Below are 16,814 nucleotides of genomic sequence, written 5' to 3' on the forward strand. Positions count from 1 at the left end.
TGGTTGAACATCAGTAGATGAGGGCACCTGCGGGCCAAGACTGGTGGTGGAACATCAGTAGATGAGGGCACCTGCGGGCCAAGACTGGTGGTGGAACATCAGTAGATGAGGGCACCTGCGGGCCAAGACTGGTGGTTGAACATCAGTACATGAGGGCACCTGCTGGCCAAGACTGGTGGTTGAACATCAGTACATGAGGGCACCTGCTGGCCAAGACTGGTGGTTGAACATCAGTACATGAGGGCACCTGCTGGCCAAGATTGGTGGTGGGACATCAGTAGATGAGGGCACCTGCTGGCCAAGACTGGTGGTTGAACATCAGTACATGAGGGCACCTGCTGGCCAAGACTGGTGGTGGAACATCAGTAGATGAGGGCACCTGTAGGCCAAGACTGGTGGTGGAACATCAGTACATGAGGGCACCTACGGGCCAAGACTGGTGGTGGAACATCAGTACATGAGGGCACCTGCGGGCCAAGACTGGTGGTGGAACATCAGTAGATGAGGGCACCTGCGGGCCAAGACTGGTGGTGGAACATCAGTAGATGAGGGCACCTGCGGGCCAAGACTGGTGGTGGAACATCAGTACATGAGGGCACCTGCGGGCCAAGACTGGTGGTTGAACATCATTACATGAGGGCACCTGCAGGCCAAGAGTGGTGGTGGAACATCAGTAGATGAGGGCACCTGCGGGCCAAGACTGGTGGTGGAACATCAGTACATGAGGGCGCTTATTCAACTAGCCCCCATGTGACTGCATATGTGAGGTTGGGTTAAGGCTGGAGATGGAACATCAGGAGATGAGGGAACCTGCTGACCAAAACACACGCTGCCTACACAAATGTTGAAGTTTGATGAAAAAATGGTTGTTGCCCTTGCTGTATACTTAAACTTTCTGACTTGTGTTGAATTGAAGCATGCGTCTCATTTCTGTCCTGTAAGTGCTTTAAGGTTTTGTTAGAAATTGATGTTTCAACTACGTGGTGCTAGTACATATCCTTAAGAGCCTGTGGGAATTGTTTTGCAGACATTTTAAGACATGATCTGTCAAGGCCAAGAAGAAGGATCGAATTGGAGTGAAAGATCTCATTTGAGATTGGAGCATGTGACTTTGTTGAATTTTCACATTTATCAGATAAATTTAATTTATCAATAAATATGTTGGAAGTTGTTATTCCAAAATGAGTACAAAGTTTTTATCATTATCATATGTAATCTTTGTCTTAACTGATTCTGCTGATTATCAGACTTGACCAATGTTTGCATAGGAATTGTCAACAAATAATGTTTGGTTAAATGGATTGTCATATCTGTCAAATTCAACCATTCACCAAATGCAATGTCTGTCAAGGTATGATGACCTCTACAATTGAGCGATATGTACGGATCTGATGCATAGGTTGAAAACTTTGTTTGTTTGTTTGTTGTTTAATGCCACACTCGGCAATATTCCAGCTATATGATGTTGGTCTGTAAATAATCGAGTCTGGACCAGACAATCCAGTGATTGACATTACGAGCATCGATCCACGCAGCCAAGTCAGCAAGCCTGACCACCAATCCTGCTAGTCGCCAAGCAGAGTTGCCTTTTACGGCAAGCATGGGTTGCTGGAGACCTATTCTGGCCTGCATGACCCAGAAACACATAATACAAAGACGACATTGAGGGTCAACCAGACAGTGTTTAATTCTCAAAGCATTTGGTGTATACAATGTGAGAAACTATTGAGTCCGCTGACATTGCGGGACTCCTTCCTTCACATGATAATTTTCACAATGTTTGTTAAACTATTTACACATGGTCTGTGCTCCCACACAGATTATTGGTACTTGTAGAAATCCTATTCCGCTTCTGCTTTCACGTTGATACTTTCGTAGTCAACCACAGATCTTTACACTGATTCGAAAAAATGTCAATTATAACTTAAACAGCTGCATTAGGCCACACTTTTTCTTATTTAATGTTTCATGGATTTTAACCGAACAGCTTGGGTCAGTTGAACAAAATTAATTATTGGTATTTTATATATTTTTGGGGTATGAAGTTGTTTGGGTCAATCGTTTATTTGGGAAAAATAAATGGCAATTACATGCGCGATGTTCAGTATTTTTACAGTAACATGTATATGTACTGACTTTCAAGGTCAGACTTTTATGTACATGTATTTGGTTTACAAATTGGCCAACTCCCAAAAGTTGAAATGTGAAAAAAATAAATGAAAAGCAGTGGTTTTTTCTCCGCTGACAAGAAATAATTAAAAAGATTTTTTTCAAAACTCATTTACTGTTGCTATCAATATAAGTAAATTATTTAAAATACTAAAATTAAAACCTGTTGAAAATTTATGTTAAAAAATTCAAAACACTACAAATTATGACAAATTCCTACTCCTACCTATTTAACATTTTGAGGAAATAAATCCATAAACCAAACAAAAAAAGTCTAGGCCTAAGAAGGCTTAGGATGTACATAATAATTGTTCACAAGAGTCCACAGTTACAACATTAGCATGAACTTGAACACTAACACAGAGAATGTACACAATGTCTTTGTACCAATATTACATGGAATAGCTGCACCACAAGATGTATGGAATGAATAATCAACAAGCGGTTACTTAACACATTAAATAACTCAGAATTATGTACATAAATCACTTCTGCAAATGAACACTTTAAAATATTTAATAAGGCCAATATTTTAAATTAGGAGTGAATCTGTTGATAGTTTCTGTACACTGGAAGCAAAATCAGCAATAAATAAACAAAACTGTAGCACTTCAACTGATCATATACAAACAATTTGCGTTAAATGCATGTCAAAATGATATAAATAAAATGATGCAGTAACTAAACAGTAAGTTGAAGGTAGCCTGTAGTCTAGGGCTGCTAGTATACATACATATACATGTGTACAATATACGGAATAACAGTGATGTAACAGTTCCATTATGAAATAACAACACTTATTGCACGGGTAGAGGTAAATTAATAGATCATGTATAAATAGCTTTATAGTTCATAAAGAACTTTCATGTAAAACTCATTGTCCAGGTCCCAAAGACAAGTCCATGCACTGGTAAGTATAGGGGTATGGACTGGGAAGCTCTCAGATCACATTTAAGACAGGGCCCTGGTATGGAAAACATCTCAGGTCTTCTACATAATTATTAAGCGTGGATTAACATGGGTTCTATGCTGGTAAAATCCCTTCCATGTGGTCAACCATTGATCTTGTGTGTCAACCATTGATCTTGTGTGTCAACCTTTGATCATGAGAATTAACTGAGTCAGCAATTTTGTGTGATGACATTTGATCTTGAGAATTGTTATTCCATCAAATTGTAGAAGAATGTGTAAGTAGGTCATTTAGACGAGACCTGGCACCGTTTCATTCAAACGACACAGAAAACAGTGTAGATTTGTGTGTCCATTGCACAGTCTTGGGGGGACAGTAACATGCCGTCATTCACTGTTTACACCCTGATGCTCCTGTCTTGTCCCACTAACACCTCTAGGTCAAAGACTGCCAAGAGTAAGCTCCCTTGTCTTCAGAACAGCTCCCAACCCCGGGCCCACCATGACAGAACAAAGTTGTGGTGGAGGGTTGGGTCTCGCGACATCAAGTCCTGCGTCAAGGTCGTAGTTCTAGGTCTACTCTCAAGGTCAGGGGGATCGCTCTCCGCAAGAGATTTAGGAGATGGTGCTTTTGATTCTTTGATGATATCGATATATCCTCTTCCAAGAGTGACAATGCCGGGACTACAGAAAGAGTCATCTGACTGAACAGCTCCTTCTTCAGACAGTAAGGGAAAGATGCTTCTGATATAAAACTCCTTCGCACAGTGGCACTTGAACATACTGAGGGGTTTGAGCGTGGCGGAGTCGGCAACGATGACATTGCCCCATGTTGTACCCAGGTACAGATAGCTCCCGAGGACATTCATGGCGGTCACCTGATACTTGTTGGAAGAATTCTGGCCTGTGGAGAAAGGAAAACATTGACTGAAATAGTTTTTTGTCGTTGTATTACACAACTATTATTACAAGATGATCGCCCTGAAACTGTTTATAATTTAACTTTAAAGATGTGAAATACGAATTTAGATAGAGGTACCGGGTAATTATAATTATTTTTTGCCGTGATCTATAGGTTACATCTATAAATTTTGCTGCCAGGGATCGAGTGTATAGGTGGGTCGGTGATGGGGGAACATTATACGTTCCTGTATACATGCAAATAATTTTTTAATGTGAAGTTTACACAATATACGGCTATTCCATTGGACAAGGTGTCGGTCACATGACCACGAAACTGAAGTTCATAAGTGTATGAATGACACATTTTGACGTTCACACAGAATTTATTCTTGAAATGACGTACACACTGATGGACTGCTCCCACACTCCTGGGAATTCCCTTGCATGAATAAACTCAGAAACATTTCTCATCATTTAGGGCATTTAATCTCGAACTCAGTATTCCAGTATACATTGAGAAATGTCAGAGAGTTGGACTGCATGATTATTCACGAATATCCTTGCTACGACCCGTCCTAGAGAACAAAACAAAGAAAAGCACACCCAAAGTATTTTACTTTCTACTCGATCCGTGTCTAGACTACAGTGACAGTCTACAGCAATCTATGAATTTACCTGGGTATCTATTGGAAACATCTTTACAATCACCTTTCAATGATCGGCTAGTTGATCAATGATGACTAAAACCTGTAACCGCCACAGGTTCTTAACAACTTCTGAAATCCCTCCCGTCACCTTTATTGTGTCGCCCATTTTGATGTCTTGTACTTGATGTAAATGTATTACGACGTGCTCTCATTGTGACTGACTTACTGGGTGAGTTCTTAACAGACCTTTCTCATCTAATGAAGATATTATTTGAGTGCATTTGTTTACAGATATACAAAAGTTGTCCCTGTTGAGCATACATACGCTCATGTCACCACTCGTTTTAAGGGAACTATTTTATTCCGCGATATAGCTGGTTGTTGTATGGCTGTCAGTGTAAACATGAAGTCACACATACACATGTCCTTTGAGGAAAAAATAGTGATATAAAAAATGATAAGAATTGACTTTCACTTTGTTTGAGTTCATTGGAGAATGAACCTGAGGGCTACTGTATGAACGTCGGAGCTTGTGAGGTGCTGTATTCTAAAGGTAGCCCGAAAAGTCTTGAGTTGACTTAGGAGTCCTCTGTGATCACTCTTAACTTTGCTCATTCTTAGAGTAATCTTTTGTCTAAAGAGGTTTTATAACAAGGTCTTTAGTAAATTCTTACACTAAGAGTACCTCTTAGAGAATTCTCAATATATTCTACACTTAGGAGTAACTTTTGATTCTGAGAATGTTTCCAACTACAGCCCCAGGTCCTGGTATCCTGACTGGAGCTGAGCAGGAGATAACCTGAAGATGAGGATGCTCACCTGAGCTCCTGTTGGGGGACTCAGTAGATGGCGCTACCCTGGAACAGTCCAGTGTCTCGACAACCGCCCGCGTCTTCACGTCCCAGCGATACACCAGCACACCTGCACAGGTAGGACAGTAAACACAGTTGACACACACATTCTTTAGTATTCAAACTTACTGCACTTGTTTTATTGACTTGACTCATGACTTGCTATCGTGAAACATTGATCATCCAAGCATCTGTTGATGTAAAATATTATTGAGGCAATCAATTTGATTATATTGTCTGATTATATTGTGTAATGACACAAGATCTGCACTAGATTGAGAGAAAGTCATGTTTCACATCCGTCTTCATGTCTGGATAAGTGAAGTTTCACTGTATATCCAATTTATTTTTTGTTCAAAGGTGAGTGAGTGAGGTCGCTTCCAACATTATTTCAGTCCTATCATTACATGCCAGCCTTATGTGTGAAGAAAGCCCAAAGTGATGCAGGTCTTAGACATTTACCCACAGCAAGCTGCCAAACCAAGGATTATTACAGGGTGAATATGAGCTTGGAAATACCTAAGTCTGACTGATACTGATTACAGGAACATGTGAGAATGAACACCCTACCCGGGTAGACATACGACCACACAAGTGTGTCCTCAGACCCTGGGATCTTGGCCGCCACCAGGAACTTGCAGCACTTGTTGGTGGCCATGGGTTCCGGGTGACTCAGCGTCTCCAAGACCCGGTGTTCATGTACATCCCACACGTCGACCTTGCCGCCGTCCTGACCCAGCCATATCTCGTACCTGCAGCAACACCAAACATCTGTCAGTACAGAAGGTAGTACACCAGCCTATCCCATATTTCTTGATTAGAGAATTCAACCCGTCTGCCCTGTCCTCTTTCCAGGATCTACCTGTGTCCCTCCCAGCACCTACCTGTCCCCCTCCATCATCTACCTGTCCCCCTTACAACATCCACCTGTTGCCCTCCCTGCACCCACCTGTTCCCCTCCCATCTTCCACCTGTCCCCCTCCATCATCCACCTGTCCCCCTCCATCATCCACCTGTCCCCCTCACAACATCCACCTGTTGCCCTCCCTGCACCCACCTGTTCCCCTCCCAGCACCACCCTGTCCCCCTCCCAGCACCACCCTGTCCACCTCCATCATCAACCTGTCCCCCTCCCAACACCTACCTGTCCCCCTCCCATCACCCACCTGTCCCCCCTCCCATCACCCACCTGTCCCCCCTCCCAACACCTACCTGTCCCCCTCCCAACACCTACCTGTCCCCCTCCCATCATCAACCTGTCCCCCTCCCAACACCTACCTGTCCCCCTCCCAACACCTAACTGTCCCCTCCCATCACCCCTGTCCACCTCCATCATCAACCTGTCCCCCTCCCAACACCTACCATTCTCCTCCCATCATCCACCTGTTCCCATCCAAGCACCTACCTGTCCCCCTCCCATCACCCCTGTCCACCTCCATCATCAACCTGTCCCCCTCCCAGCACCCACCTGTCCCCCTCCCAGCACCTACCTGACTCCCTCCCAGCACCCACCTGTCCCCCTCCCAGCACCTACCTGTCTCCCTCCTAGCACCCACCTGTCTCCCTCCCAGCACCTACCTGACTCCCTCCCAGCACCTACCTGTCTCCCTCCTAGCACCCACCTGTCCCCCTCCCAGCACCCACCTGACTCCCTCCCAGCACCCACCTGTCCCCCTCCCAGCACCTACCTGTCTCCCTCCTAGCACCCACCTGTCTCCCTCCCAGCACCTACCTGTCCCCCTCCCAGCACCTACCTGTCCCCCTCCCAGCACCTACCTGTCCCCCTCCCAGCACCCACCTGTCCCCCTCCCAGCACCTACCTGTCCCCCTCCCAGCACCCACCTGTCTCCCTCCCAGCACCTACCTGTCCCCCTCCCAGCACCTACCTGTCCCCCTCCCAGCACCTACCTGTCCCCCTCCCAGCACCCACCTGTCCCCCTCCCAGCACCTACCTGTCCCCCTCCCAGCACCCACCTGTCTCCCTCCCAGCACCTACCTGTCCCCCTCCCAGCACCCACCTGTCCCCCTCCCAGCCCCCACCTGTCCCCCTCCCAGCACCTACCTGTCCCCCTCCTAGCACCCACCTGTCCCCCTCCTAGCACCCACCTGTCTCCCTCCCATCATCCACCTGTCCCCCTCCTAGCACCCACCTGTCCCCCTCCCAGCACCCACCTGTCTCCCTCCCATCATCCACCTGTCCCCCTCCTAGCACCCACCTGTCCCCCTCCCAGCACCCACCTGTCTCCCTCCCATCATCCACCTGTCCCCCTCCTAGCACCCACCTGTCCCCCTCCCAGCACCTACCTGTCTCCCTCCCATCATCCACCTGTCCCCCTCCTAGCACCCACCTGTCCCTCTCCCAGCACCCACCTGTCCCCCTCCTAGCACCCACCTGTCCCCCTCCCAGCACCCACCTGTCTCCCTCCCATCATCCACCTGTCCCCCTCCTAGCACCCACCTGTCCCCCTCCTAGCACCCACCTGTCTCCCTCCCATCATCCACCTGTCCCCCTCCTAGCACCCACCTGTCCCCCTCCCAGCACCCACCTGTCTCCCTCCCATCATCCACCTGTCCCCCTCCTAGCACCCACCTGTCCCCCTCCCAGCACCCACCTGTCTCCCTCCCATCATCCACCTGTCCCCCTCCTAGCACCCACCTGTCCCCCTCCCAGCACCTACCTGTCTCCCTCCCATCATCCACCTGTCCCCCTCCTAGCACCCACCTGTCCCTCTCCCAGCACCCACCTGTCCCCCTCCTAGCACCCACCTGTCCCCCTCCCAGCACCCACCTGTCCCCCTCCTAGCACCCACCTGTCTCCCTCCCAGCACCTACCTGTCCCCCTCCCAGCACCCACCTGTCCCCCTCCCAGCACCCACCTGTCTCCCTCCCAGCACCCACCTGTCCCCCTCCCATCTGTACCTCCCAGCACCCACCTGTCCCCCTCCCAGCACCCACCTGTCCCCCTCCCATCTGTACCTCCCAGCACCCACCTGTCCCCCTCCCAGCACCCACCTGTCCCCCTCCCAGCACCCACCTGTCCCCCTCCCAGCACCCACCTGTCCCCCTCCCAGCACCCACCTGTCCCCCTCCCATCTGTACCTCCCAGCACCCACCTGTCCCCCTCCCAGCACCCACCTGTCCCCCTCCCAGCACCCACCTGTCCCCCTCCCATCTGTACCTCCCTGCACCCACCTGTCCCCCTCCCAGCACCCACCTGTCCCCCTCCCAGCACCCACCTGTCCCCCTCCCATCTGTACCTCCCAGCACCCACCTGTCCCCCTCCCAGCACCCACCTGTCCCCCTCCCATCTGTACCTCCCAGCACCCACCTGTCCCCCTCCCAGCACCCACCTGTCCCCCTCCCAGCACCCACCTGTCCCCCTCCCAGCACCCACCTGTCCCCCTCCCATCTGTACCTCCCAGCACCCACCTGTCCCCCTCCCAGCACCCACCTGTCCCCCTCCCAGCACCCACCTGTCCCCCTCCCATCTGTACCTCCCTGCACCCACCTGTCCCCCTCCCATCTGTACCTCCCTGCACCCACCTGTCCCCCTCCCATCTGTACCTCCCTGCACCCACCTGTCCCCCTCCCAGCACCCACCTGTCCCCCTCCCACCTGTCCCCCTCCCAGCACCCACCTGTCCCCCTCCCAGCACCCACCTGTCCCCCTCCCACCTGTCCCCCTCCCAGCACCCACCTGTCCCCCTCCCATCTGTACCTCCCTGCACCCACCTGTCCCCCTCCCATCTGTACCTCCCTGCACCCACCTGTCCCTCATCTTGATGCAGCAGGAACTGTAGCTCTTGGCTGTCTGGTACAGGTCCATGTGGGAATCAGACAGTGGGCCAGGCTGGGGCTGGCTCCTCACAAATATGTTGCCATTCTTCAGCGTGACAATGATGGCCGGTTCAGTGGGGACGTAGTAGAGGCCATGCACCTGGGGAACCATCATCACTGGCAGCTTGAAGGAGTGAACAAGCTGCTGACTCTCCGAGCTGAGGACAAGCAGACACAGTCATACAGTGAAACCTACATGCCAACTCAAGGAAATATTTCACTACACCGTGGAATCCTGAAGGGGATCATGAAGACTTAGCTCACCTGAACACCATGACTTTCCCAATTGCATCCACACACCACACGTAGCTGTTGATGACAGACATGGCCGTCACTTCTGCTCCTGGCAGTTGGATAGTCTGAAAATATTATCATAAACACTGGATATCAGTGTCAGTACTTGGTACAAGTGTCAGTACTGGGTGGAAGTGTCAGTACTGGGTCTAAGTGTCAGTACTGGATGGAAATGTCAGTACTGTGTCAGTACTGCGTGGAAGTGTCAGTACTGTGTCAGTACTGCATGGAAGTGTCAGTACTGTGTCAGTACTGCATGGAAGTGTCAGTACTGGGTATAAGTCAGTATAATCAAGTGCAATACATATCATTTCACAATTATCAGACTATGTGCGTGTCCCCTTACCTTGCTATCAACACAATGGCTCCAGCGGTCATATGACAGGATGTCAATGTAGTATCGCGGGCCGAGACACACACTGAGCCAGATCTGAGCACGTGTCTCGGGCTCCGACTGTGAGCAATCTGACAGCAGCTCGGGGTCGATGCCAGGGGAGCCAGGAGATGAGGCACCTGCAGCGACAATAGGGGAGAAGTCATTGATCACTTCTGTAATATTTGTAGTATCAAATAGCTTGACTTTTTTAACACTTACTTTTACTGATTTGTTTTTTATGGAATTGATTGAGTGAGTGAGTGAGTGAGGTTTAAGCCACTTTTAGCAATATTCCAGCAATATCACGGCGGGGGACACCAGAAATGGGCTTCACACATTGTACCGATGTCAGGAATCGAACCCAGGTCTTCGGCGTGACGAGCTAACGCTTTAACCACTAGGCTACCCGACCGCCCCTTTTATGGAATTGAAGATTGAATGCTTTAACCAGCATGCCTGTTTAATTGATATTTAGGGAGATATGCTTCTACTTAAGTTTTGCATACACATTTCAAAAGATTAATATGAAATAGGTCACATACTCAGGGTGAAGTCGTGGGCCTCCCTGGCAGGTACCGAGCACCCACATAGGATCTTGGTCTCCTGGCCAAGAGAGACAACGTCACGGAGGTGGCAGAACAGGGGAGAGCGGGCGATGGTCACAATACTTGCTGCGGAGGGACGTTCCTCGGGGTCTTGAGACCAGCTCACAGACATAAGGTCAAGGATACAGGTCGGGTACAGGTTCACTTCCTGTGAAACAGAGGTAAGAAAACGGTGCAAGACTAGCTTTGAATGTTTACTGTTGTCTCAAATAGACTGATTACGACACCATTGTGGCATCATCTATATTTCTCTGGTCCTGCATACACTATATTCCCCCATCACCTGTGTATTGATGTGCTTTGTAGAAGCGACATGTGTCTATTTTGACTAATTAATAAAATGAGGCCATTTATAACATAAAGTCAATGAGCCCGAATGAGTCCCGTGAAGATTCTGTGTTAGAATAGGTCTTCAGCAACCCATGCTTGTTGCATGATATCAATCACTGGATTGTCTGGTCCAGAATCGATTATTTACAGACCACCGTCAAAGAGCTGGAATATTACTTACAATAAAGAAACAAACAAACAAATAAACAATGACTTGGTTGATGGATGTCATTGTATCCCACTTGTGTAGATCGATGCTCATGATTTGATGTCAATTACTGCATTGTTTGTTCCAGACTCGATCATTTCGAGTCGGCTGTCACAGAGCTGCAATATTGCTGAGTGCTGCATTAAGCAGGAAAGACACAAACGGTACTAACGTTACATGCCCATGTGGTGTACGTGGAGCCGCTCCACAACTAGCTGTAGGAGTGTTACATGCCCATGTGGTGTACGTGGAGCCACTCCACAACTAGCTGTAGGAGTGTTACATGCCCATGTGGTGTACGTGGAGCCGCTCCACAACTAGCTGTAGGAGTGTTACATGCCCATGTGGTGTACGTGGAGCCGCTCCACAACTAGCTGTAGGAGTGTTACATGCCCATGTGGTGTACGTGGAGCCGCTCCACAACTAGCTGTAGGAGTGTTACATGCCCATGTGGTGTACGTGGAGCCGCTCCACAACTAGCTGTAGGAGTGTTACATGCCCATGTGGTGTACGTGGAGCCGCTCCACAACTAGCTGTAGGAGTGTTACATGCCCATGTGGTGTACGTGGAGCCGCTCCACAACTAGCTGTAGGAGTGTTACATGCCCATGTGGTGTACGTGGAGCCGCTCCACAACTAGCTGTAGGAGTGTTACATGCCCATGTGGTGTACGTGGAGCCGCTCCACAACTAGCTGTATGAGTGTTACATGCCCATGTGGTGTACGTGGAGACTCTCCACAACTAGCTGTAGGAGTGTTACATGCCCATGTGGTGTACGTGGAGCCGCTCCACAACTAGCTGTAGGAGTGTTACATGCCCATGTGGTGTACGTGGAGCCGCTCCACAACTAGCTGTAGGAGTGTTACATGCCCATGTGGTGTACGTGGAGCCGCTCCACAACTAGCTGTAGGAGTGTTACATGCCCATGTGGTGTACGTGGAGCCGCTCCACAACTAGCTGTAGGAGTGTTACATGCCCATGTGGTGTACGTGGAGACTCTCCACAACTAGCTGTAGGAGTGTTACATGCCCATGTGGTGTACGTGGAGCCGCTCCACAACTAGCTGTAGGAGTGTTACATGCCCATGTGGTGTACGTGGAGACTCTCCACAACTAGCTGTAGGAGTACCTGTGATGTGATGGTGGGCCGACTACCCTGACACACCAGCGTGCTTGGGTTGTTCACGTCGCAGAACGGCTGGCGACATGTGATCAGCTCGTACATACACATCCCAAACGAGAAAATGTCCACCTACAGGAAGAAAGAGAATCTTCTTAAAAAAATGCATTAGCCACAGCTGATATTTTCAATAGAATACAATTTACACCAAACATTTACAACACAGAACTCACAGGTTCAGGTCTGGTGGAGACAATGTAGTGCATTTTAGGTAAGACAAAGAAATAGATAAAAGGATTGGTCCAGGCAATTACTCCAGGCAGAGCTGCATATCTGTCCATAACATGAAGTGAGTGAGTGAGTATGGTGTTACGCCGCTTTTAGCAATATTCCAGCAATATCACAGAGGTTAAAAAAAACAGAAATCGGCTTCACACATTGTACCCATGTCAGGAATTGAACCCGGGTCTTCGATGTGACGAGCGAACGCTTTAACCACTAGGCTACCCGACCACCCCCATAACATGTAAGAGAGTGACACAGAGGTGAAAACAAAAGATTTTTTGGGTTCCTGGCTGTCCCCTATGGCTAAGGGGACAGTGGGGTAGCCCAGTGGTTAAAGCATTTGCTTGCGACACCGAAGACACAGGTTTGATTTCACACATGGGTACAATGTGTGAAGTCCAATTGTGGTGTCCCCAAATCATTATATTGCTGGAATATTGCTAAAACAGACAATAAACCATACTCACTCACTCACTCCTATGCCTCCTGCCTACACAGGGGTCAAAGTAGTAACTTTTTCTGCAGATTATTTGAGACATGTGCTTCCTGATCACACAGCAAATACATTTCTTAACACATGAGGTTCCCTTTGAGACATCACAGACAGTCACTCGAGGAGATTCGGGGTTAAACTGGTCCCCAGCAGCTGGTCATAAGGGACTAACTGGATCATGTGGTCAGACTCGGTTACTTGGTTGATTGTGTGTCGTCGTGCCCTGGTGGTCTGGATCATTGCTCACAATACCCATCACTGGATTGTCTGGTCCAGACTTTATTATTTCCATATAGATGGAATATTGCTCAGAGAGGTGTTAAACAACAAACTACCAAACAAACAGATCATAGATGTCCGTTACTTAAATACAGAGATAATACTCCTCCAATCAGGACCTTGTACCTTCTCTGTGTAGGTATCCTTCCCAGCATGCTGCAGTATTTCCGGCGCTATGAAGGGTGGTGTTCCTCCAAAGCCTTTAGCACCTGTGGGCATGACGCTGCGACTGATCCCGTAGTCTGCCAACTTCACATCAACGGGTGCTGCAGTGCTGGCCTCTGGTGACAGCGGCAGTGACCACACCAGAATGTTCTCCGACTTGAGGTCACGGTAGATGATGTTGCGGTCATGGAGGTAAGCCAGAGCTTGAGCCACCTGGACATAATGTGTCATTAACATTAGCATGATTGGTATATTGTACCCCCAGTGACACAATGACATTAGTCCCTAGTATATTGTACCCCTGAGACACACTGATATTGGTCCATATAATAGTATATTGTACCCCCGGTGACACATTGACATTAGTCCCTAGTATATTGTAACCCTGAGACACAATGACATTAGTCCCTAGTATATTGTACCCCCGGTGACACACTGACATTAGTCCCTAGTATATTGTACCCCCGGTGACACATTGACATTAGTCCCTAGTATATTGTACCCCTGAGACACACTGACATTGGTCCATAGCATATTGTACCCCCGGTGACACAATGACAATTGTCCCTAGTATATTGTACCTGTGGTGAAACAATGACATTAGTCCCTAGTATATTGTACCTGTGGTAACACAATGACATTAGTCCCGAGTAATTTGTCGACTTGTAGACTGACCTGCACTATGATCTGCCTGATAACAAACAGGGGAAGTCTGCGTCCCGTCTCGTCCAGCATCTTGAGAGACGAGTCGAGGGAGCCATGGGGAGCCAGACTAAGGATGAGGGACAATGGCCGGGTGGCTAGGCCCAGCATGGGGACGATGTTTGGGTGTGAGATACTCTCAAGGATTGATATCTCCTGTCTGGCCGTGAGGTACGCCTGGCAGGCCCGGTCCATCCGACTCTCGATACTCTGTGGAAGCAGACGGTTAGGAGTCATGATGCTACTGACCAAGTAGACACAACCTGCATGACAACGGTATAAGGATCTATACCGAAATGTCGCCTTTACAGTAATTTAAGAAGTTGTTATCCATAAATTGTGCCTACTTTGTCACCCGTCAGCTTCTAAGTAATGCTTATCAAACAATTCCTGATGCTACTACTGCATTCATTTGACCTGCCACGGACAAGGGTGTGATTCCAAGCAATGCCTGCAGCCAATTTCTGTTGCTTCCACTTGAAGTCTATACTGCCAAATTCACACTTTCTCTAGAGGTATGTAGGGCCAACCCTCACCATGTTGACAGTTTTGCATAATAGTAAATATTTTAACATCTTGACAAAGACTACATCATAGTTTCCCTATGTTTGTCTGCACATTCGAGAAAATCTATAAAAATGGGCCCTTCCCTCAATTTGTAATGGGTGGCGACATTTCGTTGATAACAACACACAGTGCTATTACATCATACAATGTGGTTACAATGCCCTGACGTCATAGTTTAACGAACATTGCAGTGCCACCTGTGAATAAAGTTTGCCGTAAGCAATAACGCTGTCATAAAATAACACTTTTTTTTCACTTTTTACACATTATGGCGATTAAGCTATAGCCTGTCTTAAACTATGGTGTCAAAGAACTCCTGATGTACACAGTGAGTGAGTGAGTGAGTTGTGTTTTATGCCGCTTTTAGCAGTATTCCAGCAATATCACGGCGGGGGACACCAGAAATGGGCTTCACACATTGTACCCATATTGGGAATCGAACCCGGGCCATCGGCAAGACAAGCAAACGCTTTTACCACTTCCCCACCGTCCCTGATGTATACAGTAGTTTGAGTTGCACGTGAACACAAAAAAAAAACCGGAAAAGAAGTGAAGATGAGACTCGGTACCTGCCGCTTCTGTTTGGCTTCCTCTCGAGTCCCACTGAACAGAACCTTCACTGCCACTGGTATGACGGGCTCCTCTCCCTGGACACAACACAGGTACAACGGTTTGTCACATGACCTTCTCGTATTATTAGTTGTTGTTGTTGTTAGAGATTACAAAATATATAATGCATTGACTATCATCAAGTCCTCTCTGACATTAATTGTATCTGAAAAATGATGACGTCAAATTACCGAATCTCCTCCTATCACAGCAACCCAATAAAGTAGGCATGAAATTAAAAAGATACCATAGAATTGAAAAGTATTTTATATGCCTAGACCAACTAACAACAAAACCACCAAGAAAATGTCACTTTACAACAAAACACCCCGTATATGCCACTTTACAACAAAACACCCCGTATTTGCCACTTTACAACAAAACCACCCAGTAAATGCCACTTTACAATAAAATAAAACGTAAATGCCCGAGTACGACAAAAACACCCCGTAAATGCACGAGTACGACAAAACACCCTGTAAATGCCACTTTACAACAAAAACACCCTGTATATGCCAGTGTACAAACCTTCCTGAACAGGTTCCCAGCAAATACCTTCCCAAAGGTGCCTTTGCCAAGTTCCCGTCCGATGTCCAGTCTATCCGTCTCTGTGATCAGGAGTTCCCTGTCTACATCGCGGAAAGCCTGACAGACACATTGCAGATATTATCCTGATGACAAGCGTTAAGATTAAATTGTCACATCAAAACTATTATTTGCTGAAACTTGAATTTAACCTGAAGTCTATCCCTATGAAACCTCCATCAATCAGCCACACTGACAGCAGAATCTCCTCAAACCTCATGACAATATGGATGGGTCTTATTCTACAAATGGATGCTGTTTGGTTTGCCACCATCATCATCATCATCATCATCATCATCATCATCATAATAATAATAATAATAATAATAATCATCATCATCATCATCATAATAATAATGACAACTATCCATTTATAATGCACCTGATTCCATTCACCACGTGAATGATCATTGTGCTACTATACCCTGGGCCCCCTTCCACAAAGTGATGGTAATGCTAAGGTGATCGCTCCTCCCATACTTTAACATTGGCTGATGACGGTCATAGCACTGAGATCGCTTTGTAGAACTGGTTCCTGGTGAATGGATCTAAAGGGAGAGATGACGTGTAGGGGTATTCTGAGTCTGCGAGGTAAGGGAACTAAGGGCCACAGTTGTGATAAGAAGAACATGTAGTATAATCATGTCTCCTCACCAAGTCCGGTGCGACGAAGAAGGTGTAGCTCTGTCCTTGGTCGCCGAGTAGGTGGGCGGGGGACACGCTGGCGTGGACGGGGCAGCAGATGTTCACACCCTCCATCATGTCCAGCATGCAACGCTCCACCAGGTGGCTGTAGATAATGGCTTCCGTCTCCTGGCGCCGTTGTGCTCGGTCAAATATGATTGCCTGTCCTGTTTGAAGTCTACATTCAAAAGATGAAGA

At 47.7% G+C, this 16,814-nt stretch overlaps 1 protein-coding gene across 1 annotated transcript in view; it reads right to left on the minus strand.

Moving 5' to 3' along the window:
• Positions 1-1,662: 1,662 nt before the first annotated feature.
• The window catches only part of LOC124142290 (leucine-rich repeat serine/threonine-protein kinase 1-like), a 77,357-nt gene continuing 62,205 nt past the window's right edge, over positions 1,663-16,814 (minus strand). Inside the window, exons 21-33 of the mRNA XM_048392742.1 lie at positions 16,587-16,794; positions 15,876-15,992; positions 15,308-15,385; positions 14,145-14,381; positions 13,431-13,682; positions 12,257-12,379; positions 10,528-10,738; positions 9,956-10,122; positions 9,580-9,674; positions 9,246-9,473; positions 6,050-6,231; positions 5,448-5,549; positions 1,663-3,982 (exon numbers count right to left, since the gene is read on the minus strand). Coding sequence (XP_048248699.1) covers positions 3,552-3,982; positions 5,448-5,549; positions 6,050-6,231; positions 9,246-9,473; positions 9,580-9,674; positions 9,956-10,122; positions 10,528-10,738; positions 12,257-12,379; positions 13,431-13,682; positions 14,145-14,381; positions 15,308-15,385; positions 15,876-15,992; positions 16,587-16,794 — 2,431 coding nt within the window. The 3' untranslated portion in view covers positions 1,663-3,551. The remainder of the gene's footprint in view (positions 3,983-5,447; positions 5,550-6,049; positions 6,232-9,245; positions 9,474-9,579; positions 9,675-9,955; positions 10,123-10,527; positions 10,739-12,256; positions 12,380-13,430; positions 13,683-14,144; positions 14,382-15,307; positions 15,386-15,875; positions 15,993-16,586; positions 16,795-16,814) is intronic.

Source organism: Haliotis rufescens, unplaced genomic scaffold, assembly GCF_023055435.1.
Source record: "Haliotis rufescens isolate VD_foot unplaced genomic scaffold, xgHalRufe1.0.p SCAF_11, whole genome shotgun sequence".
In the NCBI taxonomy this organism is placed as follows: domain Eukaryota; kingdom Metazoa; phylum Mollusca; class Gastropoda; order Lepetellida; family Haliotidae; genus Haliotis; species Haliotis rufescens.